This window comes from Oncorhynchus tshawytscha, linkage group LG12 (assembly GCF_018296145.1).
Source record: "Oncorhynchus tshawytscha isolate Ot180627B linkage group LG12, Otsh_v2.0, whole genome shotgun sequence".
NCBI lineage: Eukaryota > Metazoa > Chordata > Actinopteri > Salmoniformes > Salmonidae > Oncorhynchus > Oncorhynchus tshawytscha.
The window spans coordinates 16,835,445-16,862,306 of NC_056440.1; the positions used below are offsets into that span (position 1 = coordinate 16,835,445).

The window sequence follows — 26,862 nt, forward strand, 5'->3', positions numbered from 1 at the left end:
ACTTTTACAACCCAACTTTGTCAAACAGAAAGCTACAGTAACAAACCCAGACACTGTGCTGCTTGACACAGGCTTTTACTGAACTTAAACATTATACTATGGTTAGAAATCTGAGCATATTCATTTATTATAGTTTCACATTTCCACAAAGGCTTAGCACTATCACACAGTGCCAGATGCATTCCATTGCAGACGGTCTTGGAATGTTCATGTTAATGTTTCCCCTTCATTAGGCAGCGATGGCCAGCTGCCATGGAAGTAACATAAAATGATAACTCGTGAAAGTAATGGGGTCATGTTTTCTGCTCCCAATATGGCGCAGACTTATTGTCATGAAAAGTACGGTTATTTTGTCTTCCTGTCTACATGCTGTAGGTAGCACTGAATGCTATACACACTTCTGGTGAGGTTGCTATTGTAAAAAAGAAAATGTGTTCCCAGAATGGATTTTAGTTTGAAACCATTCTTTAGTTACACTGCTACCATGTAGTTTAATTTCATGCTGTAATGACATACTATGCACTAGAATTATACTGGTAATGTATTTTAAAGTCTCTTTGTCACACTTTAGTGTGTCATTTATTGATCCCCCCAATAGCTTCCTCTCTGTGTTTCTGTGATGCTGTGTGTGTGCCTGATTTGGTCATTGTTTTAATGTTGTCTGGAATCTGTGAAGTGAATTCATGGAGCCCACCCCTCAACACAGTATTTAGTTTGGGCTCTCTTTGATGGCAGTACTGGCTTGCAAGTAATGTTCTAAGTGTTGGCCCCTGGTTCCGCTGTTTCTTAAGATCTATAGCATCCATCACCTGTACTCTTAGATGGGATCATCCTAAGGCTGTTTGTTACGGCTAACAATTAACTGCACTGAAATTAGTACTGGTAGAGTTTGCTAAGCAGTTCTAAATGCTTTCTTTCAAATGACACACACACACACACACACACACACAGAGGCCTGAGCCTGTTCCTTCATGTAGACTTTGTCCCTGTTAGTTTCAGCTGAACACCAAAGTAAAAGTCACTCAGATACTTTTCAGGTTTCATTTGCCCATAGACACACTTGTTCTTTGTGCTTTGATCAGTAGGTTTTCTCAATGACTTTTAAAGGGCAAGTTTATGGTTATTTTGCGTTGTCCTAACCATAGAATTAGAAATCTATTAATGTGGTCCTTTAACAAATAATTTTTTTAAACAATGGACTGATATGCTAAATATATAACTATACATTTCACTCCTGACAATTGCACATCGAATGACTAAAAACTCTGTATAAGTTGAACCATTCCTTACTGCATCTCAGATATACAGTGGGGCAAAAAAGTACTTAGTCAGCCACCAATTGTGCAAGTTCTCCCACTTAAAAAGATGAGAGAGACCTGTAATTTTCATCATAGGTGCACTTCAACCATGACAGACAAAATGAGAAAAAAATCCAGAAAATCACATTGTAGGATTTTTTATATGTTCCGGCCTGCGAGCCCATTCAATCCGGGGGGTATTATTATGTGCCAAAACCACTCCAAGCTTCTCTTGAATGTCTGCAACTAGATAGAAAGTATGCAGAAATTATAATGAACGTATATATTTTTAAATAATTGCCCTTTTTTTCTGGCCTGCAAACAAATCAATCCTCAAAAATCTGTGCGGCCACCCTTTGAATTTCGAAAACGAGCCAAAACGTTTGCCCACCACAGAGGGAAGGAGGAGTATTGTGGTCAAGTACATCCATACAGGATTTACACTAGTGTTTTACCCAATTTACCCTAGTGTTTTTACCCAAAAGGATCAGACTTTTATGTTTCCACCTACGCAGGCTGACACCCCTGTCGTCTGACTGGGTCATGGCTTCGGTGGACCTTCTCTCACCTGGGGCCAAAGCCAGGCCACTGGTACTTTTAACCCTGCATTTACATAACAATGGCCAACTGTGAACTTTAACATCTCACAAAGCAACTGTTTTGATTATGCAGAGGTTGTTGATTCTGCTCTTACAGTGTTGTTACAGTGTAACAACAGCATCGTGTTGTATTGAAAGACAGGGTGGAGGACCAAGCTATTTACACCATCTTTCTTACACCTGTTTATTCATTGTAAATCCATGAAGGGAATGAATGAGAGAACACTGTGGAGAAGGAGAGAGAATTAGATATGTTGTAATTCTCTATTTGATGGGCCTCATTCTGTTATGAGCCTCGTAGACTACATGTTTACCATCTATGATATGATGTCCACCATAGTCTCTTGCTCTAACCAGCCTAGCCTTCTGAGAAGCCTGACTGCGTCTCACCTGTCTGTCACTTATTCATTACTTTCCCCCATTTGAATCAAAAAGAGTTGTATTTCTGTTCTCTGAGAAGTTGTGTGAACGTAGCTAGGGAAGTGGGCTGGGGTAAGAATGTCATAGTTACTGTTGCTTAGGCCCAATAGTTATTTTAGGATGTTTAAGGTCAGGGTTAATAATTCACTAGTTACACCTGTTGACTTGTTGGAGTTACATTTCCCTTATATTCCATGTGACCCAACCAGGAACATCTCTGGGTCATAGTTATAGCCTGTCTGTTTTTCCTGGTCAGGGCATGTGTTGCCTGGAAGGCTTACCTCTGCAAGGGTTCCAATACATAGCTTTCACCTGTCAATTCAATGTCAGTTCAGTGAGGTGAAGGAGGGGAGGAAGGAGGCCCAATGTGTAACCCAGTTTAGACTGAGGTCTGAGGGGAGGAAAGAGGCCCGTTGTGTAACCCAGTTTAGACTGAGGTCTGAGGGGAGGAAGGAGGCCCGTTGTGTAACCCAGTTTAGACTGAGGTCTGAGGGGAGGAAGGAGGCCCGTTGTGTAACCCAGTTTAGACTGAGGTCTGAGGGGAGTAAAGAGGCCCGTTGTGTAACCCAGTTTAGACTGAGGTCTGAGGGGAGGAGGGTGGCCTGTTGTGTAACCCAGTTTAGACTGAGGTCTGAGGGGAAGGAGGCCCGTTGTGTAACCCAGTTTAGACTGAGGTCTGAGGGGAGGAAGGAAGGAGGCCCATTGTGTAACCCTGTTTAGACTGAGGTCTGAGGGGAGGAGGGAGGCCTGTTGTGTAACCCAGTTTAGACTGAGGTCTGAGGGGAGGAGGGAGGCCTGTTGTGTAACCCAGTTTAGACTGAGGTCTGAGGGGAGGAAGGAGGCCTGTTGTGTAACCCAGTTTAGACTGAGGTCTGAGGGGAGGGAGGAAGGAGGCCCATTGTGTAACCCTGTTTAGACTGAGGTCTGAGGGGAGGAGGAGGCCTGTTGTGTAACCCAGTTTAGACGGACATCTGAGGGGAGGAGGGAGGCCCATTGTGTAACCCAGTTTAGACTGAGGTCTGAGGGGAGGAGGGAGGCCTGTTGTGTAACCCAGTTTAGACTGAGGTCTGAGGGGAGGAAGGCCCGTTGGCCCAGTTGTGAGGTCTGAACCCAGTTTAGACTGAGGTCTGAGGGGAGGAGGGAGGCCTGTTGTGTAACCCAGTTTAGACTGAGGAGGAGGCCCGTTGTGTAACCCAGTTTAGACTGAGGTCTGAGGGGAGGAGGGAGGCCTGTTGTGTAACCCAGTTTAGACTGAGGTCTGAGGGGAGGAGGGAGGCCTGTTGTGTAACCCAGTTTAGACTGAGGTCTGAGGGGAGGGAGGAAGGAGGCCCATTGTGTAACCCTGTTTAGACTGAGGTCTGAGGGGAGGAAGGGAGGCCTGTTGTGTAACCCAGTTTAGACTGAGGTCTGAGGGGAGGGAGGAAGGAGGCCCATTGTGTAACCCTGTTTAGACTGAGGTCTGAGGGGAGGAGGGAGGCCTGTGGCCTGTTGTGTAACCCAGTTTAGACTGAGGTCTGAGGGGAGGGAGGAAGGAGGCCCATTGTGTAACCCTGTTTAGACTGAGGTCTGAGGGGAGGAGGGAGGCCTGTTGTGTAACCCAGTTTAGACTGAGGTCTGAGGGGAGGAAGGAGGCCCGTTGTGTAACCCAGTTTAGACTGAGGTCTGAGGGGAGGAAGGAGGCCCGTTGTGTAACCCAGTTTAGACTGAGGTCTGAGGGGAGGGAGGAAGGAGGCCCATTGTGTAACCCTGTTTAGACTGAGGTCTGAGGGGAGGGGAGGGGGAGGCCTGTTGTGTAATCCAGTTTAGACTGGACGTCTGAGGGGAGGAGGGAGGCCCGTTGTGTAACCCAGTTTAGACTGAGGTCTGAGGGGAGGAGGGAGGCCTGTTGTGTAACCCAGTTTAGACTGAGGTCTGAGGGGAGGAGGGAGGCCTGTTGTGTAACCCAGTTTAGACTGAGGTCTGAGGGGAGGAGGGAGGCCTGTTGTGTAACCCAGTTTAGACTGAGGTCTGAGGGGAGGAAGGAGGCCCGTTGTGTAACCCAGTTTAGACTGAGGTCTGAGGGGAGGAAGGAGGCCTGTTGTGTAACCCAGTTTAGACTGAGGTCTGAGGGGAAGGAGGCCCGTTGTGTAACCCAGTTTAGACTGAGGTCTGAGGGGAGGAGGGAGGCCTGTTGTGTAACCCAGTTTAGACTGAGGTCTGAGGGGAGGAGGGTGGCCTGTTGTGTAACCCTGTTTAGACTGAGGTCTGAGGGGAGGATGGAGGCCTGTTGTGTAACCCAGTTTAGACTGACGTCTGAGGGGAGGAGGGAGGCCCGTTGTGTAACCCAGTTTAGACTGATGTCTGAGGGGAGGAGGGAGGCCTGTTGTGTAACCCAGTTTAGACTGAGGTCTGAGGGGAGGAGGGAGGCCTGTTGTGTAACCCAGTTTAGACTGAGGTCTGAGGGGAGGGAGGAAGGAGGCCCATTGTGTAACCCTGTTTAGACTGAGGTCTGAGGGGAGGAAGGAGGCCCGTTGTGTAACCCAGTTTAGACTGAGGTCTGAGGGGAGGGAGGAAGGAGGCCCATTGTGTAACCCTGTTTAGACTGAGGTCTGAGGGGAGGAGGGTGGCCTGTTGTGTAACCCAGTTTAGACTGAGGTCTGAGGGGAGGGAGGATGGAGGATTGTGTAAGGCCCATTGTGTAACCCTGTTTAGACTGAGGTCTGAGGGGAGGAGGGAGGCCTGTTGTGTAACCCAGTTTAGACTGAGGTCTGAGGGGAGGAAGGAGGCCCGTTGTGTAACCCAGTTTAGACTGAGGTCTGAGGGGAGGAAGGAGGCCCGTTGTGTAACCCAGTTTAGACTGAGGTCTGAGGGGAGGAGGGAGGCCTGTTGTGTAACCCAGTTTAGACTGAGGTCTGAGGGGAGGAGGGAGGCCCGTTGTGTAACCCAGTTTAGACTGACGTCTGAGGGGAGGAGGGTGGCCTGTTGTGTAACCCTGTTTAGACTGAGGTCTGAGGGGGGAGGAGGCCTGTTGTGTAACCTAGGTTAGACTGATGCCTGAGGGGAGGAGGGAGGCCTGTTGTGTAACCCAGTTTAGACTGAGGTCTGAGGGGAGGGAGGAAGGAGGCCCATTGTGTAACCCTGTTTAGACTGAGGTCTGAGGGGAGGAGGGAGGCCTGTTGTGTAACCCTGTTTAGACTGAGGTCTGAGGGGAGGAAGGAGGCCCATTGTGTAACCCTGTTTAGACTGATGCCTGAGGTGAGGAGGGAGTTCTGTTGTGTAACCCTGTTTAGACTGAGGTCTGAGGGGAGGAGGGAGTTCTGTTGTGTAACCTAGGTTAGACTGATGCCTGAGGTGAGGAGGGAGGCCTGTTGTGTAACCTAGGTTAGACTGATGCCTGAGGGGAGGGTCTGGTGGCAGCAGTCAGTGTGCAAGAAAGAGTTTGGGGGGGTAAGTAAAGAGGAAAGGGATGTAAAAGCTGCTAAAGCGTTTACACACAGTGAGTGGTTAACACATTACATACCTGTTGGAGTGTTCCTGGATTATTGATTAAAGATGTCCATCTGTCTGTAGCCCTCGCTCTCTCCTCTACCTCGCTCTCTCCTCTACCTCGCTCTCTCCTCTACCTCGCTCTCTCCTCTACCTCGCTCTCTCCTCTACCTCGCTCTCTCCTCTACCTCGCTCTCTCCTCTACCTCGCTATTCTCCTCTACCTCGCTATTCTTCTCTACCTCGCTATTCTCCTCTACCTCGCTCTCTCCTCTACCTCGCTCTCCATCTCGCTCTCTCCTCTACCTCGCTCTCCATCACTCTCATACCAGACTATCCTACACAATGTGAGTGTGAGACGGGGAAGGGCAAACCTAGCGAACATTAGCACCATTTCAGTAGCAAACATGGTTAATCATATGATATTGATGCGTGTGTGTGTGTGAGAGCCCTCTGCTGGAAGCATATTCTGGGTTATTTAGTGATGGAATCTGCTTTGGCCAAGCTCTATGTTCCGACCGGAATCTGTCTGACTGGGATGGAAGCCCTGTTAAACACACACGCACACTGTTCTGCCTCGGGGGCCACATTCCCCGGCACATTACACAGAGGACGAAAAGGAAAGGGAGAGAAGGGATTTGGAGAGGAAGTGAGACATAATGTATAAATGATACATAAACACAATGGCTATGAGTTCATTCAGAGCCCTGATCTGCACTCATTTGTCAGTTGCAGAGCTCTCCATCTCTTTCTCTCTTTGCGTGCGTGTGTGTGTGCGCCTCAGCACAGAACATATCAGTTGTTGGTGTGTGTGTGAGCACAGAACCTCAGTTGTTGTAGTTGATCGTCCCCCTCATCCCTTGTTTTCTCTCTCTCTGCAGGTGGAGGAGGGAAGCGGAAAGGGAGGAGTAAGAAATGGAAGGAGATCCTTCGCTTCCCCCACATCAGCCAATGCACTGAGCTGGGCAACAGCATCGGTACATTACTGTGTGTGTGTTTTTGCAAGTATTACTTGTGTGCCACTTTGCTGGTGTGCTGTAAGTGTTTGTAAACGTGCCTAGGTCTATCCAAATGTGTGTGTGGTTTGTTTGTTTGTGGCAGATCGGGACTACATAAGCCTGTGTGAGAAGCAGCCTATCGGCAGACTGCTGTTCCGCCTGTACTGTGAGACCAGACCTGAATTGCTACGATGCATCCACCTACTGGACGCCATGGTAAACACACACACTTGGATTAAACACTATCTCAAAAATGACTGATCATGTTCAGTTGACTGAGAGAAGATAATCAAATTGAGAAGGGATTATACTAACAGCCTCTCCTTTACTCAGAGACACAGTGTTCCAGATGACAGGTTTTACATTGTAGAGAAGAAACCATCAGACCCAATATCAACAGTGGCCCTCAGCCTCCCCATTATCATGTGACTGGATGAGAGGATTGTTTCTGGTCAGACCCCCCTTCCCATCCGCACCCCTTCCCACCAACCTAAAAAGGACCGTCACGCGCTCAGAGGGAAATTACCCTCGCACACACTAGATCTGAGGGTAAAACACAATGTTATGAGAAAGAAGAGATGATGGAATCAGACATCTAGATTCCATCACCCAAATACTCTTGTGGGGTCATTTTTTTGTGAAGGAGAAACAGATACTATACTGTATAAGCGAGGACAAGAGAGAGAGGGAGAGAGCAAAGGAAGGAAGGAAGGAATGTGCCTGGGGTCCCTGTGGTTCCTCTGACGTCAGTGCAGAGGGAGGGGGGTATGTGTGATTGCTGGCGAATTATGATTGGCTATTGTTGGCCAAAGTCTGTATGCGTTGACACACACACACACACAACTACACAGAATGAGCTTCCCAATTGTTACCCCTAGGGGTTAGCTGAAGGGAAACGGAGACGCCCCCTTGGCTTTTTGGCAGACTTGTGTATACACCCTTATATATACACACACACACACACACACACACACACACACACACACCACTAAGGTCAGAGGAACAGATCTAATCACTGAAGTCTGGCCTTTTCACCCCATGCCTTTCTTTCTATGGCTCTTTCTCTTTCTTTCTCTCTTTCTATTTCTCTCTTTCTTTCTCTTTCTCTCTTTCTTTCTATGGCTCTCTTTCTTTCTCTTTCTTTCTATGGCTCTGTTTCTTTCTCTTTCTCTCTTTCTCTCTTTCTTTCTATGGCTCTGTTTCTTTCTCTCTTTCTTTCTATGGCTCTGTTTCTTTCTCTTTCTTTCTATGGCTCTGTTTCTTTCTCTTTCTTTCTATGGCTCTGTTTCTTTCTCTCTTTCTTTCTATGGCTCTGTTTCTTTCTCTCTTTCTTTCTATGGCTGTTTCTTTCTCTTTCTCTCTTTCTTTCTATGGCTCTTTCTTTCTCTTTCTCTCTTTCTTTCTATGGCTCTTTCTTTCTCTCTTTCTTTCTATGGCTCTTTCTTTCTCTTTCTCTCTTTCTTTCTATGGCTCTTTCTTTCTCTCTTTTTCTTTCTATGGCTCTGTTTCTTTCTCTCTTTCTTTCTATGGCTCTGTTTCTTTCTCTTTTCTTTCTATGGCTCTGTTTCTTTCTCTCTTTCTTTCTCTATGGCTCTTTCTTTCTCTTTCTCTCTTTCTTTCTATGGCTCTGTTTCTTTCTCTCTTTCTTTCTATGGCTCTGTTTCTTTCTCTCTTTCTTTCTATGGCTCTGTTTCTTTCTCTTTCTCTCTTTCTTTCTCTGGCTCTGTTTCTTTCTCTCTTTCTTTCTTTCTCTGGCTCTGTTTCTCTCTCTCTGTTTCTCTCTCTCTGTTTCTCTCTCTCTGTTTCTTTCTCTGGCTCTGTTTATCTCTCTGTTTCTCTCTTTCTCTGGCTGGCTCTGTTTCTCTCTCTCTGTTTGTTTCTCTCTTTGTTTCTCTCTCTCTCTGTTTCTCTCTTTGTTTCTCTCTCTCTGGCTCTCTCTGTTTCTCTCTCTCTTTGTTTCTCTCTCTCTGGCTCTCTCTTTGTTTCTCTCTTTCTCTGGCTGGCTCTGTTTCTCTCTCTGTTTCTCTCTCTCTGGCTCTCTCTTTGTTTCTCTCTCTCTGGCTCTCTCTCTGGCTCTCTCTCTGTTTCTCTCTCTCTCTATGTTTCTCTCTCTATGTTTCTCTCTCTCTGTTTCTCTCTCTATGTTTCTCTCTCTATTGTTTCTCTCTCTCTGTTTCTCTCTCTCTGTTTCTCTCTCTCTGGCTCTCTCTGTTTCTCTCTCTGTTTCTCTCTCTCTGGCTCTCTCTTTGTTTCTCTCTCTCTGGCTCTCTCTCTGGCTCTCTCTCTGTTTCTCTCTCTCTCTATGTTTCTCTCTCTATGTTTCTCTCTCTCTGTTTCTCTCTCTCTGTTTCTCTCTCTCTGGCTCTCTCTGTTTCTCTCTCTGTTTCTCTCTCTCTGGCTCTCTCTCTGTTTCTCTCTCTCTCTATGTTTCTCTCTCTATGTTTCTCTCTCTGTTTCTCTCTCTCTGTTCTCTCTCTCTCTCTCTGTCTCTCTCTCTCTCTCTCTGTTCTCTCTCTCTCTCTGGCTCTCTCTCTCTCTGGCTCTCTCTGTTTCTCGCTCTCTGTTTCTCTCTCTCTGTTTCTCGCTCTCTGGCTCTCTCTCTGGCTCTCTCTTTGTTTCTCTCTCTCTGGCTCTCTGTTTCTCTCTCTCTCTATGTTTCTCTCTCTATGTTTCTCTCTCTTTGTTTCTCTCTCTCTCTGTTTCTCTCTCTCTTTGTTTCTCTCTCTCTGGCTCTCTCTCTGTCTCTCTCTGGCTCTCTCTCTGTCTCTCTCTGTTTCTCGCTCTCTGTTTCTCTCTCTCTGTTTCTCTCTCTCTGGCTCTCTCTGTTTCTCTCTCTGTTTCTCTCTCTCTGGCTCTCTCTCTGTTTCTCTCTCTCTCTATGTTTCTCTCTCTATGTTTCTCTCTCTCTCTGTTTCTCTCTCTCTCTGTTTCTCTCTCTCTGGCTCTCTCTTTGTTTCTCTCTCTCTGGCTCTCTCTGTTTCTCTCTCTCTCTATGTTTCTCTCTCTCTCTCTCTTTGTTTCTCTCTCTCTCTGTTTCTCTCTCTCTTTGTTTCTCTCTCTCTGGCTCTCTCTCTGTCTCTCTCTGGCTCTCTCTCTGTCTCTCTCTGTCTCTCTCTCTGTCTCTCTCTGTTTCTCTCTCTCTGGCTCTCTCTGTTTCTCTCTCTGGCTCTCTCTGTTTCTCGCTCTCTGTTTCTCTCTCTCTGTTTCTTTCTCTGGCTCTGTTTCTCTCTCTCTGTTTCTCTCTCTTCTATGGCCCTGTGTCTCTTTCTCTCGGTTTCTATGGCTCTGTTTCTCTCTCTGATTCTCACTCTTTCTTTCTATGGCTCTGATTCTCTCTCTGTTTCATTCTCTGGTTCTGTTTCTCTCTCTGATTCTCACTCTTTCTTTCTTTGGCTCTGTTTCTCTCTCTGATTCTCACTCTTTCTTTCTATGGCTCTGTTTCTGATTCTCACTTTCTTTCTATGGCTCTGTTTCTCTCTCTGATTCTCACTCTTTCTTTCTATGGCTCTGTTTCTCTCTGATTCTCACTTTTCTTTCTATGGCTCTGTTTCTCTCTGATTCTCTGTTTCTCTCTCTGATTCTCACTCTTTCTTTCTATGGCTCTGTTTCTCTCTCTGATTCTCACTCTTTCTTTCTATGGCTCTGTTTCTCTCTCTGATTCTCACTCTTTCTTTCTGGCTCTGTTTCTCTCTCTGATTCTCACTCTTTCTTTCTCTCTGTTTCTCTCTCTGATTCTCTCTCTTTCTTTCTATGTCTGTTTCTCTCTCTGATTCTCACTCTTTCTTTCTATGGCTCTGTTTCTCTCTCTGTTTCATTCTCTGGTTCTGTTTCTCTCTCTGTTTCTCTCTCTGGTTTCTCTCTCTCTGTTTCTTTCTCTGGTTCTGTTTCTCTCTCTCTGTTTCTCTCTCTCTGTTTCTCTCTCTCTCTGTTTCTCTCTCTGTTTCTCTCTCTGTTTTTCTCTCTCTGTTTCTCTCTCTCTCTGTTTCTCTCTCTCTCTGTTTCTCTCTCTCTCTGTTTCTCTCTCTCTCTGTTTCTCTCTCTCTCTGTTTCTCTCTCTCTGTGTTTCTCTCTCTCTGTTTCTCTCTCTCTGTTTCTCTCTCTGTTTCTCTCTCTGTTTCTTTCTCTGGCTCTGTTTCTTTCTCTGGCTCTGTTTCTCTCTCTGTTTCTCTCTCTGTTTCTTTCTCTGGCTCTTTCTTTCTCTGGCTCTGTTTGGCTCTCTGTTTCTCTCTCTGGCTCTTTCTTTCTCTGGCTCGGTTTCTCTCTCTCTCTGTTTCTCTCTCTGGCTCTCTCTGTTTCTCTCTCTGGCTCTGTTTTTCTCTCTGTTTCTCTCTCTCTCTGTTTCTCTGGCTGGCTCTGTTTCTTTCTCTCTGTTTGTTTCTCTCTTTGTTTCTCTCTCTCTGGCTCTCTCTTTGTTTCTCTCTCTCTGGCTCTCTCTTTGTTTCTCTCTCTCTGGCTCTCTCTTTGTTTCTCTCTCTCTGGCTCTCTCTTTCTCTCTGTTTCTCTCTCTGGCTCTCTCTGTTTCTCTCTCTATGTTTCTCTCTCTCTGTTTCTCTCTCTCTCTGTTTCTCTCTCTCTGGCTCTCTCTTTGTTTCTCTCTCTCTGGCTCTCTCTTTCTCTCTCTCTGGCTCTCTCTGTTTCTCTCTCTCTGTTTCTCTCTCTCTGTTTCTCTCTCTCTGGCTCTCTCTGTTTCTCTCTCTGTTTCTCTCTCTCTGTTTCTCTCTCTCTGGCTCTCTCTGTTTCTCTCTCTGTTTCTCTCTCTCTGGCTCTCTCTTTGTTTCTCTCTCTCTGGCTCTCTCTGTTTCTCTTTCTCTCTATGTTTCTCTCTCTCTTTGTTTCTCTCTCTCTGGCTCTCTCTCTGGCTCTCTCTCTGTCTCTCTCTGGCTCTCTCTCTGTCTCTCTCTGTTTCTCTCTCTCTGGCTCTCTGTTTCTCTCTCTGGCTCTCTCTGTTTCTCTCTCTCTGTTTTTCTCTCTGGCTCTCTCTGTTTTTCTCTCTGTTTCTCTCTCTCTCTGTTTCTCTCTTCTATGGCCCTGTGTCTCTTTCTCTCGGTTTCTATGGCTCTGTTTCTCTCTCTAATTCTCACTCTTTCTTTCTATGGCTCTGTTTCTCTCTCTGATTCTCACTCTTTCTTTCTATGGCTCTGTTTCTCTCTCTGTTTCTCTCTCTTTCTTTCTATGGCTCTGTTTCTCTCTCTGATTCTCCCTCTTTCTTTCTATGGTGCTGTTTCTCTCTCTTTGTTTCTCTCTCTCTGTTTCTCTCTGTTTCTCTCTCTGTTTCTCACTCTTTCTTTCTATGGCTCTGTTTCTCTCTGTTTCTCTCTCTCTGTTTCTCTCTCTCTGTTTCTCTCTCTCTGTTTCTCTCTCTCTGTTTCTCTCTCTCTCTGTTTCTCTCTCTCTTTTCTCTCTCTCTCTGTTTCTCTCTCTCTGTTTCTCTCTCTCTCTGTTTCTCTCTCTCTGTTTCTCTCTGTGTTTCTCTCTCTCTCTGTTTCTCTCTCTGTGTTTCTCTCTCTCTGTTTCTCTCTCTCTGTTTCTCTCTCTCTGTTTCTCTCTCTGTGTTTCTCTCTCTCTGTTTCTCTCTCTCTGTTTCTCTCTCTCTGTTTCTCTCTCTTTTCTTTCTCTGGCTCTGTTTCTCTCTCTGTTTCTCTCTCTGTTTCTTTCTCTGGCTCTTTCTTTCTCTGGTTCTGTTTCTCTCTCTCTGTTTCTCTCTCTCTGTTTCTCTCTCTCTGTTTCTCTCTCTCTGTTTCTCTCTCTCTGTTTCTCTCTCTCTGTTTCTCTCTCTCTTTTCTCTCTCTGTTTCTCTCTCTCTTTCTCTCTCTCTGTTTCTCTCTCTCTGTTTCTCTCTCTGGCTCTGTTTTCTCTCTGTTTCTCTCTCTCTCTGTTTCTCTCTCTGTGTTTCTCTCTCTGTTTCTCTCTCTCTGTTTCTCTCTCTCTGTTTCTCTCTCTCTGTTTCTCTCTCTCTGTTTCTCTCTCTGTTTCTTTCTCTGTTTCTTTCTCTGGCTCTGTTTCTCTCTCTGTTTCTCTCTCTGTTTCTTTCTCTGGCTCTCTCTCTCTCTGGTTCTGTTTCTCTCTCTCTGTTTCTCTCTCTCTGTTTCTCTCTCTCTGTTTCTCTCTCTCTGTTTCTCTCTCTCTGTTTCTCTCTCTGGCTCTTTCTTTCTCTGGCTCTGTTTGGCTCTCTCTTTCTTTCTCTGGCTCGTTTCTCTCTCTCTCTGTTTCTCTCTCTGGCTCTCTCTGTTTCTCTCTCTGGCTCTGTTTTTCTCTCTGTTTCTCTCTCTCTGTTTCTCTCTTTGTTTCTCTCTCTCTGGCTCTCTCTTTGTTTCTCGCTCTCTGGCTCTCTCTTTGTTTCTCTCTCTCTGGCTCTCTCTGTTTCTCTCTCTATGTTTCTCTCTCTATGTTTCTCTCTCTCTGTTTCTCTCTCTCTGTTTCTCTCTCTCTGGCTCTCTCTGTTTCTCTCTCTGTTTCTCTCTCTCTGGCTCTCTCTTTGTTTCTCTCTCTCTGGCTCTCTCTGTTTCTCTCTCTCTCTATGTTTCTCTCTCTCTTTGTTTCTCTCTCTCTGGCTCTCTCTCTGGCTCTCTCTCTGTCTGGCTCTCTGTCTCTCTCTCTCTGTTTCTCTCTCTGGCTCTCTGTTTCTCTCTCTGGCTCTCTGTTTCTTCTCTGGCTCTCTCTGTTTCTCTCTCTCTCTCTTCTGTTTTTCTCTCTGTTTCTCTCTCTCTGTTTCTCTCTCTGTTTCTCTCTCTTCTATGGCCCTGTGTCTCTTTCTCTCTTTCTATGGCTCTGTTTCTCTCTCTGGCTCTCTCTCTTTCTTTCTATGGCTCTGTTTCTCTCTCTGATTCTCACTCTTTCTTTCTATGGCTCTGTTTCTCTGTTTCTCTCTCTTTCTTTCTATGGCTCTGTTTCTCTCTCTGATTCTCTCTGTTTCTCTCTCTGATTCTCACTCTTTCTTTCTATGGCTCTGTTTCTCTCTCTGATTCTCACTCTTTCTTTCTATGGCTCTGTTTCTCTCTCTGATTCTCACTCTTTCTTTCTATGGCTCTGTTTCTCTCTCTGATTCTCACTCTTTCTTTCTATGGCTCTGTTTCTCTCTCTGATTCTCACTCTTTCTTTCTATGGCTCTGTTTCTCTCTCTGATTCTCACTCTTTCTTTCTATGGCTCTGTTTCTCTCTGTTTCTCTCTCTTTCTTTCTATGGCTCTGTTTCTCTCTCTGATTCTCACTCTTTCTTTCTATGGCTCTGTTTCTCTCTGTTTCTCCCTCTCTTTCTTTCTATGGCTCTGTTTCTCTCTGATTCTCACTCTTTCTTTCTATGGCTCTGTTTCTCTCTCTGATTCTCACTCTTTCTTTCTATGGCTCTGTTTCTCTCTCTGATTCTCACTCTTTCTTTCTATGGCTCTGTTTCTCTCTCTGATTCTCACTCTTTCTTTCTATGGCTCTGTTTCTCTCTCTGATTCTCACTCTTTCTTTCTATGGCTCTGTTTCTCTCTCTGATTCTCACTCTTTCTTTCTATGGCTCTGTTTCTCTCTCTGATTCTCCCTCTTTCTTTCTATGGCTCTGTTTCTCTCTGATTCTCACTCTTTCTTTCTATGGCTCTGTTTCTCTCTCTGATTCTCCCTCTTTCTTTCTATGGCTCTGTTTCTCTCTCTGTTTCTCTCTCTCTGTTTCTCTCTCTCTGTTTCTCTCTCTTCTATGGCCCTGTGTCTCTTTCTTTTTCTATGGCTCTGTTTTTCTCTCTGATTCTCACTCTTTCTTTCTATGGCTCTGTTTCTCTCTCTGATTCTCACTCTTTCTTTCTATGGCTCTGTTTCTCTCTCTGATTCTCTCTGTTTCTCTCTCTGATTCTCACTCTTTCTTTCTATGGCTCTGTTTCTCTCTCTGATTCTCACTCTTTCTTTCTATGGCTCTGTTACTCTCTCTGTTTCTCACTCTTTCTTTCTATGGCTCTGTTTCTCTCTCTGATTCTCCCTCTTTCTTTCTATGGTGCTGTTTCTCTCTCTTTGTTTCTCTCTCTCTGTTTCTCTCTGTTTCTTTCTCTGGTTCTGTTTCTCTCTCTCTGTTTCTCTCTCTCTGTTTCTCTCTCTCTGTTTCTCTCTCTCTGTTTCTCTCTCTCTCTCTCTCTGTTTCTCTCTCTCTGTTTCTTTCTCTGGCTCTGTTTCTCTCTGGCTCTGTTTATCTCTCTCTGTTTCTCTCTCTGTTTCTCTCTCTGTTTCTCTCTCTGTTTCTCTCTCTGTCTGTTTCTCTCTCTCTCTGTTTCTCTGTTTCTTTCTCTGGCTCTGTTTCTCTCTGTTTCTCTCTCTCTCTGTTTATCTCTCTCTGTTTCTCTCTCTGGCTCTGTTTCTCTCTCTCTGTTTCTTTCTCTGGCTCTGTTTCTCTCTCTGTTTCTCTCTTTGTTTCTCTCTCTGTTGCTCTCTTTGTTTCTCTCTCTCTGTTTCTCTCTGTTTCTCTCTCTCTGTTTCTCTCTCTGTTTCTCTCTCTGGCTCTGTTTCTCTCTCTCTGTTTCTCTCTCTCTGGCTATGTTTCTCTTTCTCTGTTTCTTTCTATGGCTCTGTTTCTTTCTCTTTCTTTGTTTCTCTCTCTGTTTCTCTTTCCTTTTCTTTCTGTTTCTGTTTCTCTCTTTCTTTCTATGGCTCTGTTTCTCTCTCTCTGTTTCTCTCTCTTTGTTTCTGTTTCTCTCTCTCTGTTTCTCTCTCTGTTTCTCTCTCTCTCTGTTTCTCTCTCTCTGTTTCTCTCTCTCTCTGGCTATGTTTCTCTTTCCCTCTTTCTTTCTATGGCTCTGTTTCTCTCTTTCTTTCTATGGCTCTGTTTCTCTCTTCTATGGCTCTGTTTCTCTCTCTGTTTCTCTTTCCCTCTTTCTTTCTATGGCTCTGTTTCTCTTTCTTTCTATGGCTCTGTTTCTCTTTCTTTCTATGGCTCTTTCTTTCTATGGCTCTCTTTGTTTCTCTTTCTCTCTTTGTTTCTCTTTCTCTCTTTGTTTCTCTTTCTCTCTTTGTTTCTCTTTCTCTCTTTGTTTCTCTTTCTCTCTTTGTTTCTCTTTCTCTCTCTGTTTCTCTTTCTCTCTGTTTCTCTCTTTCTCTCTGTTTCTCTCTTTCTCTCTGTTTCTCTCTCTCTCTCTGTTTCTCTCTCTCTCTCTGTTTCTCTCTCTCTCTCTCTGTTTCTCTCTCTCTCTCTCTGTTTCTCTCTCTCTCTCTCTCTGTTTCTCTCTCTCTCTGTTTCTCTCTCTCTCTGTTTCTCTCTCTCTCTTTCTTTCTATGGCTCTGTTTCTTTCTCTTTCTTTCCATGGCTCTGTTTCTCTTTCCCTCTTTCTTTCTATGGCTCTGTTTCTCTCTTTCTTTCTATGGCTCTGTTTCTCTTTCTCTCGGTTTCTATGGCTCTGTTTCTCTCTCTGTTTCTCTTTCCCTCTTTCTTTCTATGGCTCTGTTTCTCTCTCTTTCTATGGCTCTGTTTCTTTCTCTTTCTTTCTATGGCTCTTTCTTTCTATGGCTCTTTCTTTCTATGGCTCTTTCTTTCTATGGCTCTTTGTTTCTCTTTCTCTCTCTGTTTCTCTTTCTCTCTCTGTTTCTCTTTCTCTCTCTGTTTCTCTTTCTCTCTCTGTTTCTCTTTCTCTCTCTGTTTCTCTTTCTCTCTCTGTTTCTCTTTCTCTCTCTGTTTCTCTTTCTCTCTCTGTTTCTCTTTCTCTCTCTCTGTTTCTCTCTCTCTGTTTCTCTTTCTCTCTCTGTTTCTCTTTCTCTCTCTGTTTCTCTTTCTCTCTGTTTCTCTTTCTCTCTCTGTTTCTCTTTCTCTCTCTGTTTCTCTTTCTCTCTCTGTTTCTCTTTCTCTCTGTTTCTCTTTCTCTCTCTGTTTCTCTTTCTCTCTGTGTTTCTCTTTCTCTCTCTGTTTCTCTTTTCTCTCTCTGTTTCTCTGTTTCTCTGTGTTTCTCTCTCTCTGTTTCTCTCTCTCTCTTTTCTCTCTCTCTCTGTTTCTCTGTTTCTCTGTTTCTCTGTTTCTCTGTTTCTGTTTCTCTGTTTCTCTGTTTCTCTCTCTGTTTCTCTGTTTCTCTCTTTCTCTCTCTCTGTTTCTCTCTCTCTGTTTCTCTCTCTCTCTGTTTCTCTGTTTCTCTCTCTCTCTGTTTCTCTCTCTGTTTCTCTCTCTCTCTGTTTCTCTCTCTCGCTCTGTTTCTCTCTCTCTGGCTCTGTTTCTCTCTCGCTCTGTTTCTCTCTCTCTCTGTTTCTCTCTCTCTCTGTTTCTCTCTCTCTCTGTTTCTCTCTCTCTGGCTCTGTTTCTCTCTGTCTGTGTCTCAGAGCAGAGTAGATCACTCTAGAGTGTGCCACAGCCCGGGTCAGGAGAGAAACTCTAGACGTGTGTGTGTGTGTGTGTGTGTTGGAAAGCTGGTGATGCTGGTCTGACACACTGTGACACTCCAGGACCTCATGGAATCCTGCCGTGTTGACTGTGGTTGCCAGGCAACGCAGGATTACATATGGAGTATAGAGAGTGTCTGTTAATAACAGATTGTGGGTTAAAGAGGTGTGTGTGTGTGTGTGTGTGTGTGTGTGTGTGTGTGTGTGTGTGTGTTTCAGGGCAGGTGGGCTAGTGGAGCGTCTTGCGTAATGGGGATTGAGAGGAGAGAGAATGATCAGGGAGTGAAGGATTATCACCGATGCCCAGAACAGCCGACCTACTCACCTCGAGACTATCCCCCAGTCCTAGCAATGCCCAGGTCAGCTGACCTACTCACCTCGAGACTATCCCCCGGCCCTAGCAATGCCCAAATCAGCTGACCTACTCACCTCTAGACTATCCTCCAGCCCTAGCAATGCTGAACTACACTCAATACTCTCACACTCGTGGCTGATATATGATTGATTGATTGTTGTACACCAATGGCGAAGGGGCATAAAGATGGCGGTCCCCATGTACTTACTACAAATGCCTTGTTTGTTCAGATCGCCGTGTTGTACATTGCTCTCCGTTACTCTTTTTTTGTATGGGCATTAGCTGAGTTTACATGATCCTGATTCTAGCTCCAAGACGGCGACAATTTGAAAAAATGAACAAGTAGATTGTGCAGATTTACTGGCACATTGAACCATGTTGCACGCAGTAGGATAGAAACTCTGAATGGTGCTAAAACAATTATTTATTGGTGTTTTACCCAATAAATGACTGGTAGTTTATCTATATAGAGTGTGCGACTCTCTTCATTTATTTTTATAGTGCTAAAACAATGACACCCTATCTGAATTTCTCCATCTGTATACACCTTTACAACCGTTGGTGCCCAGCCGTACGGGCTTAGAAGACATCAAATCAAGAATGTGTGCTGTGCACAAAGCACATGTTTGATTCAGAGGGGTTGTGTTAAATGTGGTAGACACATTTCAGTTGAATGCATTCAGTACCACTGACTAGGTATCTCCCTTTACATTAAACAAATCAATTGCATTTAACAATTAAATGCATAATTAGCACTCGTAACAAAGTACAGTTTTCACCTTGCCACACTACACAAACAATACACTTCTCCCTCTCCTATATCTAAGCTACTAAGGGTATAGATAATGACTGATCATTTTCAAGTAAAGGCAGTCCAAACTGTCTAGTTGCATGTTTGCACAACACTGATAGCCACACAATAATGTCTATCATTCAAAACATGGTTTAGTCTATATATTGCCCCTGATTATGGAATATTATTTTATGTACCAGTCAGACCTCGGTCAAAATAGTATACTGTTTTCTTTCAAATGCTACAGTTGCTTAGCTTACTTTTCCCAGCATGCCAGTTGGATTTGGTTTTCACTTTTGGGACTATTCCATTTGTTGCATTATGCGATACATTGCTAGTGCATGATGTATTTCAAAGAACTGATAATATTTGGAACCATGTCTGATATGTACTCTCAGTGTTTAATAATGGGATGTTGTGTTGAACCAGGTCTGATATGTACTGTCAGTGTTTAATAATGGGATGTTGTGTTGAACCAGGTCTGCTATGTACTGTCAGTGTTTAATAATGGGATGTTGTGTTGAACCAGGTCTGATATGTACTGTCAGTGTTTAATAATGGGATGTAGTGTTGAACCAGGTCTGCTATGTACTGTCAGTGTTTAATAATGGGATGTTGTGTTGAACCAGGTCTGATATGTACTGTCAGTGTTTAATAATGGGATGTAGTGTTGAACCAGGTCTGATATGTACTGTCAGTGTAATAATGGGATTTTGTGTTGAACCAGGTCTGATATGTACTGTCAGTGTTTAATAATGGGATGTTGTGTTGAACCAGGTCTGATATGTACTGTCAGTGTAATAATGGGATTTTGTGTTGAACCAGGTCTGATATGTACTGTCAGTGTTTAATAATGGGATGTTGTGTTGATCCAGGTCTGATATGTACTGTCAGTGTTTAATAATGGGATGTTGTGTTGAACCAGGTCTGATATGTACTGTCAGTGTTTAATAATGGGATGTTGTGTTGAACCAGGTCTGATATGTACTGTCAGTGTTTAATAATGGGATGTTGTGTTGATCCAGGTCTGATATGTACTGTCAGTGTTTAATAATGGGATGTTGTGTTCTTTAGGACGACTATGAGCTGGTGCCTGATGAGAAACGGAAAAGCAGAGGAGATCAGATTATTGGGAAGTTCCTGTCTAAACAGGTTTGTCAGTCTAAAGGAGGATTGGTGAATGTAGATGTGTAGCTATTAGAGAAATATAACTTGTGTGTGTGTGTGTAGTCGTCCGAGTGTGTGGAGGCAGCAGAGAGCCTTGCTGAGCAGTGTAGAGAGAACCTGGAGCTCCACCCCTGCAAGGAGATCTTCAGTGACTGTCGCAAGTAAGGGAATCTTCCTTTGTTCGCATTACATCTGATCAACTATGATCTTATTATTAAACAGCTTGTTCCTTCCCCCCTTCGTTCAGGTTCCCTTTACCTAATATTAGATCTTGGTTGAAGATTAGATAACACTCAGTATCAAAAATATACAAAAGTAGAGAACTAGGAAGGGGACAAATACTTTTTCATAGCACTGTATATGCACTTGTGGAAGAACCTGGGGACAAGTTCATGTTTGACAATGAAGAAACACAGAGAGGGGTTGGCTGAAGCACTAACACCCTGGAGGGACCACCAGCTGGCTTAGCCCCTTGTTAACTGTAACTGCAGCTGCTGTCTGTTGTCTCAGGGCTTTAACCAGTAACCTCTTGTTGTCTGTGCTCTCAGAGCTCTCCATCACTACCTGAGAGGAGCTCCCTTCTTGGACTATCAGAACAGCATGTACTTTGACCGTTTCCTACAGTGGAAGATGCTGGAGAGGTGAGTGCTACCTAAAAACTCCTACAAAATCAAATAAATGTCTGATGTTTTTAGAGAATATTTGTTCACTATTAGCCTGGTACTTTCTCCATGCAACATTACAAGTTGGCTAAAGCAGGATCAGGCTTGCACCCAGGCTAGTATTATTATGCTCCATGATGTACGGTGTACTATTATTCAGCTGTACATTAATGGCCGATGTGTGTTTTCAGGCAGCCAATAGCCAAGGATACGTTTCGACAGTACAGAGTACTGGGGAAAGGTGGATTCGGAGAGGTGAGGCACATTTTTCCTCTGAGGAGAATTATTAGAAAATTGTGATTGTGAGATTAACTGGCCCATGGTATAACACTGTGTGCGTTCTATCAGGTGTGTGCGTGCCAGGTGCGAGCCACAGGGAAGATGTATGCCTGTAAGAAGTTAGAGAAGAAGAGGATTAAGAAGAGGAAAGGAGAGTCCATGGCCCTCAATGAGAAACAAATACTAGAGAAGGTCAACAGCAGATTTGTTGTGAGTCCTGTCATTTATTAGGATAAATGACCATACACAATACACTTTCACTTTATTCTCTCCCTCTGTCTCTCTGTGTCTCTCTGTCTGATCTCTGATCTCTGCCCCTCTGTCTTTGCCCCCTCTCTCTAGGTGAGTTTAGCGTATGCCTATGAGACCAAAGACGCTCTGTGTCTAGTGTTGACCTTAATGAATGGAGGAGATCTGAAGTTCCACATCTATAGCATGGGGACTCCAGGCTTTGAGAAGGACAGGGTCCAGTTCTATGCTGCCCAGATCTGCTGCGGCCTGGACCACCTACACCAGGAATCCATCGTCTACAGGTGACAGCTTTTTATCATAGCACCTACACTCACAGAATAGAAGGTGCCCTTAAACACAGATCTAGTTCCAGATTGCAAGATATTTCAGATCAGTTGGGGGCAACCCATTGCTATCTACTTCCACCTATACCCTAATTAACTGTCTGTTCTTCTGATTGTCATTCGCTATACCAATGTCTACAGAGATCACGTGATGTCAACACATGATGTATTGGGTTTAGTCCCAATGTCAAATGCACCAAACTAACTGTGGTTTTTGAACTTTTTCTCAGGGATTTAAAACCAGAGAATATTTTATTAGATGATAATGGTGAGTTAACCTTCTTCCTACTGTACAATAGCATACAGTAATTACTGGGATAATGTCTGAACTCAGAGAGGCTCTCTGCTAACTATGACTGATCTTTGACCCCTGACCTCTTCCCCTATGCTGTAGGACACATCCGGATCTCAGATCTGGGCCTGGCCATCAAAGTGGCTGAAGGGGACCCCATACGAGGCAGAGTGGGAACAGTGGGTTACATGGGTGAGACACCTCCATATGCTATTACAATACATTTATAATACATCTATAAAATCATTGAACAAAAACCTTACATTATAGTAATACATTATCAATTTATACCTTTTACCATACAAATAAGATATCATCAAACCTGCATGATGAGAACATGGCATTGGGACAATCTGGTGTTGTACTGTGCTGTGTGTGTGTAGCTCCGGAGGTGATCAACAACGAGCGCTATGGGATGAGTCCAGACTGGTGGGGGCTGGGATGTCTCATCTACGAGATGACCGCTGGACGCTCACCCTTCCGCGCACGCAAAGAACGAGTGAAGCGGGAGGAGGTGGAGAAGAGGGTGCAAGAGGAAGAGGAGGAGTACAGCGACAAGTTTACAGAAGACACCAAGGCCATCTGTAGGGTGGTGAGAGCACATTGATTGATTGATAAGACTAAGGCCTAGTTAGTGTGTTGTCAGGATTCTCAGACGGAGGCCTAGTTAGTGTGTCGTCAGGAACCTCAGACGGAGGCCTAGTTAGTGTGTCGTCAGGATCCTCAGACTATATTGGATAATCACCCTGAGTAGCTGATCCCATTTATATTTTAAAATAAGCAACTGTACATTGCATCATCGTTTATACTTCTCTCTCTCTCTCTCCAGCTGTTGACCAAAGATCCTAAGCAGAGACTGGGCTGTACAGCAGAGGGGTCATCAGGGGTGAAGGCTCACTGCTTCTTCAGGAACATCAACTTTAAAAGGCTGGAGGCAGGCATCCAGGAGCCCTCCTTCGTACCGGACGTAAGTAGAAGAGGAGGAGGAGGATTGTATCTCTGGTCTTGCTTCAGCAGTAGAAACACAAGTCCAGGAAGTGTTCAATATATAACCAACCAACTGTTTCAATCAGTTACATTCATGACTGGATGAATATGTGAATTGGAACAGGGTTGATTACCTCTACTTCTCCCTCCCCTCCCTCCCCTCCCTCCCTTCCCTCCCCTCCCTCCCTCCATACATATTACCCTCTCTTCTCCCTCCCTCTCTTCTTCTTCCCTCCATACATATTCCCTCTCTTCCTCCATTCCTCTCTTCTCTCTATCAGCCCCGGGCGGTGTACTGTAAGGATGTGTTGGACATTGAGCAGTTCTCTACAGTCAAGGGAGTAAATCTGGACCAAACCGACAACGACTTTTACTTCAAATTCTCTACAGGCTGCGTGTCCATCCCATGGCAGCACGAGGTGGGTGAACTAACTGAGACGTCTGTCCCTCTCCTCTGGTTTCTTCTCAGAGGTAGTCTGCAACGTAACCTGAAAGACTGAATTATTGGTGGTTTTGATATACTGTCCTTAAACTAACTCTAATATACTGAACCCCTCTCCCTCCTCGTTCTCTCTCCCTCCGAATAGATGATAGATACAGAGTGTTTCAGTGATCTGAACGTGTTTGGGCCCCAGGGGACCAGACCCCCAGATCTGGACTGGAACACCCCCCCCGAGCCTCCCCGACGCAGCCTGCTGGACAGGATCTTCAGGAGACATGTGAGGGCACACACACAGGATCGGTACATACTTACACACATATACCAATACTCTGTCTCACACTGTTCCGACTGCACAGTTACATCCACACACACTGTTCGCACTGCACAGTTACATCCACACACACTGTTCACACTGCACAGTTACATCCACACACACTGTTCACACTGCACAGTTACATCCACACACACTGTTCACACTGCACAGTTACATCCACACACACTGCACAGTTACATCCACACACACTGTTCACACTGCACAGTTACATCCACACACACTGTTCACACTGCACAGTTACATCCACACACACTGTTCACACTGCACAGTTACATCCACACACACTGTTCACACTGCACAGTTACATCCACACACACTGTTCACACTGCACAGTTACATCCACACACACTGTTCACACTGCACAGTTACATCCACACACACTGTTCACACTGCACATTTACATCCACACACACTGTTCACACTGCACAGTTACATCCACACACACTGTTCACACTGCACATTTACATCCACACACACTGTTCCCACTGCACATTTACATCCACACACACTGTTCCCACTGCACAGTTACATCCACACACACTGTTCACACTGCACAGTTACATCCACACACACTGTTCACACTGCACATCCACACACACTGTTCACACTGCACATCCCACACACACTGTTCACACTGCACAGTTACATCCACACACACTGTTCACACTGCACAGTTACATCCACACACACTGTTCACACTGCACAGTTACATCCACACACACTGTTCACACTGCACAGTTACATCCACACACACTGTTCACACTGCACAGTTACATCCACACACACTGTTCACACTGCACAGTTACATCCACACACACTGTTCACACTGCACAGTTAGTCTCTCTCGCTCCCCCAGTTACTCTCTCACCCCCACACACTGTTCTCTTTCTCGCTCCCCCTCTCTCACCCCCTCTCTTTCTCGCTCCCCCTCTCTCTCACTATAAATATGGGTTGTATTTACAATGGTGTTTGTTCTTCACTGGTTGTTCTTTTCATGTGGCAATAGGTCACAAATCTTGCTGCTGTGATGGCACACTGTGGTATTTCACCCAGTAGATATGGGAGTTTATCAAAATTGGATTTGTTTTCAAGTTCTTTGTGGGTCTGTGTAATCTCAGGGAAATATGTATGGTCTAGTATGGTCATACATTTGGCAGGAGATTAGGAAGTGCAGCTCAGTTTCCACCTTCTTTTGTAGCCAGTGTGCACATAGCCTGTCTTCTCTTGAGTGCCAGGTCTGCCCACAGAGGCCGTTTTCAATAGCAAGGCTATGCTCACAGAGTCTGTACATAGTCAAAGCTTTCCTTAATTTTGGGTCAGTCACAGTGGTCAGGTATTCTGTTATTGTGTACTCTCTGTTTAGGGCCAAATAGCATTCTAGTTTGCTCAGTTTTTTTGTTAATTACTTGACACATTGGAAAGAATGATCTTTTTGTTTTCTCATAATTTGGTTGGGTCTAATTGTGTTGTTGTCCTGGGGCTCTGTGGCGTCTGTTTGTGTTTGTGAACAGAGCCACAGGACCAACATAATTAAGGGACTCTTCTCCAGGTTCAACTCTCTGTAGGTGATGGTTTTGTTATGGAAGGTTTGGGAATCGCTTCCTTTTAGGAGGTTGTAGAATTTAACGTCCCTTTTCTGGATTTAGATAATTAGCGGGTATATGCCGAATTCTGTTCTGCATGCATTATTTGGTATTTTATGTTGTACACAGAGGATATTTTTGCAGATTTCTGCATGCAGTCTCAATTTTGTGTTTGTCCCATTTTGTGAATTCTTGGTTGGTTGTACAACTGATTCAAGTATTTTTAGCCAGATCCTAATTGGTATGTCAAATTTTATGTTCCTTTTGATGGCGTAGAAGGCCCTTCTTGTCTCTCTCTCTCCCTCCAGCACCCCGAGGTGTCCATTGCCAACAGCCGCTTGTCTTCCTGCAGTGTGAACTCGGTGGACTCCATGTCAAACTCTGCCCCCTAGTGGCCAGGGCCCTGTGTGGCGCCACACAGACAGAGGAGGAGCCTGTAGGATCTCCTCCTTGCTGGTTGGTTTACACCCGGCCTGACCAGCTGTCAGTCATCCGGAGGCACCCCTCCCACGCCCACGGTCAGCCTAGGGGAAATGCTGACCATGACCCGGGGCCTGAGAGACCGACCCATGGGAAATGATTAGAGGGACGTTCAATGATGCAAAGACGTTTTGAGAACGATGCTCAGACATTTCACTTACCCTCATGATTGCTGGAGTAGAGAAGAGCCACTGAGGTTGTTGATGAATAAGAAAAAAACGATCTAATTCAGGGGATCCACTGTCTAAGAAAGACCACCACAGGGAATACAAGATGGGGTCTTTGTTGAAATGTTGTAGCTTTTTTATTTTTTATTCCTTGCATAAATACTAATTCACACTCAAATGCACTCTGTATTTGTTCATCTATTTCTCTCTCTCTCTCTCTCTCTCTTTCTCTCTTTCTCTCTCTCTTTCTCTTTCTCTTTCCCCCACTACTCTAATCACTTATATGCATGCAACCAACAACATCACCAACCTCAAGAAACAATGTGCATATTGCCTTGTATACCCTCAGGCCAAAGACATAGCTCAGTTGTGTGCCTGTCATTGTTGCCATATTGATTTTGGAGGATGGCTTGGTCTTTATTCAATCACTAATTGAATCTGCAGCTATGTTACACCTAAGTAACAATCAAACAAGTGTGTTTTCACACCATGGACAAACGTGTGAGACCAGACAGGTGTAGTATCCTCACACCTGCATAGCCCTCATGCTAATACCCCACCACAGGCATCCTGTTGACCTTGAGCAAAAAGAGATGTCTTTTCAAACCAGTAGTGAACCATTTATACACCAATTAAGATGTTTTAACAGTAAATATGTTGTTTTACCTCTGACATTAAATAAATATTACTGTGATATACCCGTTGTCATATACAATGAGCTGGTGCTGTTTTATGTTTGTGTTGCCATCATGACCATGGGTGTATCTCAATCGTTTCAATGGGGGCATTTCTCTCATCTCCTTTCCTTTGTCTGCACTGATCATAAAAGAAAGGTTAGGATTCCTGGCAGAAATATGGTCAATGCCTACAGGGAATAAGCTTTAACCAGTCCAGTTCAGATGAAGGAAAGGAGACAAAGAGAGGACGCCGTGTTAAACTAGTGAGATGCCTTGGCTCTGGTAGTGTCCTTGGTGAAGGGACCACACTAAGACAATCCTTCCAACACGCCCAAACAAAAGGGAAGAACAGCTTTGGTTTTAGAATTTGATATATGTTCATTTTACTGGACAATAAATAGTTCATCACATTAAGCAAGTGTCCTAACACATTATTCCGAAATAATTTCACAAATTAAGAATCGAAAGTGCCTCTTTGTTAGCCTGTTCTCCCAGATGACGTGCACAGAAATGTTTTACAAGTTTTTTAGTCTTGGGATCTGTTCCTTTATGATTCACCCACACACGGGGGTGGCAGGTAGCCTAGCGGTTAGAGCGTTGGGCCAGTAACCGAAAGGTCACTAGCCTTTCTGTCCCTGGCCGTGACCCCACTCTCCGAGGGTGTCTCAGGGGGAGTTGGGATATGCATAAAAACACATGTCCAATTCACACATGCGTATTAATATATGTGTGAAATAGGACAAATATAAGCTCTTCAATATTGTTATTATTAGGGTTAGGGTTAGACTAATGTATGGACCAATGGGACGGCTAGCAGGAAGTTAGACAGACAATGTAACTGAATGTTGTTTTTTATGAGTCTTAAGATTTAAACACTGTCCTTATGCCTCAAAACACACACACTGTACTTGGCTAGTGGTGGAGGGTGGGAAGTGAGGAGAGGGAGGATAAGAAGGAAGTGAAAG

General features: G+C 44.6%; 1 protein-coding gene and 1 long non-coding RNA gene across 4 annotated transcripts in view; both read left to right on the forward strand.

Annotated features, from left to right (window-relative positions):
* LOC112262620 (G protein-coupled receptor kinase 5) overlaps positions 1-25,918 on the forward strand; it is a 57,433-nt gene extending 31,515 nt beyond the window's left edge. For 2 of the 3 annotated variants that reach the window (XM_042331389.1, XM_042331391.1), the window contains 15 exons: positions 6,663-6,758; positions 6,883-6,995; positions 19,327-19,404; positions 19,483-19,580; positions 19,968-20,060; positions 20,273-20,336; positions 20,430-20,570; positions 20,703-20,893; positions 21,166-21,203; positions 21,330-21,419; positions 21,611-21,819; positions 22,057-22,194; positions 22,496-22,633; positions 22,802-22,933; positions 24,882-25,918. In XM_042331389.1, the coding sequence (XP_042187323.1) occupies positions 6,663-6,758; positions 6,883-6,995; positions 19,327-19,404; positions 19,483-19,580; positions 19,968-20,060; positions 20,273-20,336; positions 20,430-20,570; positions 20,703-20,893; positions 21,166-21,203; positions 21,330-21,419; positions 21,611-21,819; positions 22,057-22,194; positions 22,496-22,633; positions 22,802-22,933; positions 24,882-24,965 (1,703 nt within the window). In that variant the 3' untranslated portion in view covers positions 24,966-25,918. Of the gene's footprint in view, positions 1-6,662; positions 6,759-6,882; positions 6,996-19,326; positions 19,405-19,482; positions 19,581-19,967; positions 20,061-20,272; positions 20,337-20,429; positions 20,571-20,702; positions 20,894-21,165; positions 21,204-21,329; positions 21,420-21,610; positions 21,820-22,056; positions 22,195-22,495; positions 22,634-22,801; positions 22,957-24,881 lie in introns of all 3 variants that reach the window. The other variant, XM_042331390.1, reaches the window with a different exon arrangement.
* On the forward strand, positions 1,497-4,968 carry LOC121847924. The gene is made up of 3 exons (XR_006084795.1): positions 1,497-3,091; positions 3,830-4,077; positions 4,179-4,968. It is a non-coding gene; the product is annotated as an uncharacterized LOC121847924 (long non-coding RNA).
* Positions 25,919-26,862: the final 944 nt, after the last annotated feature.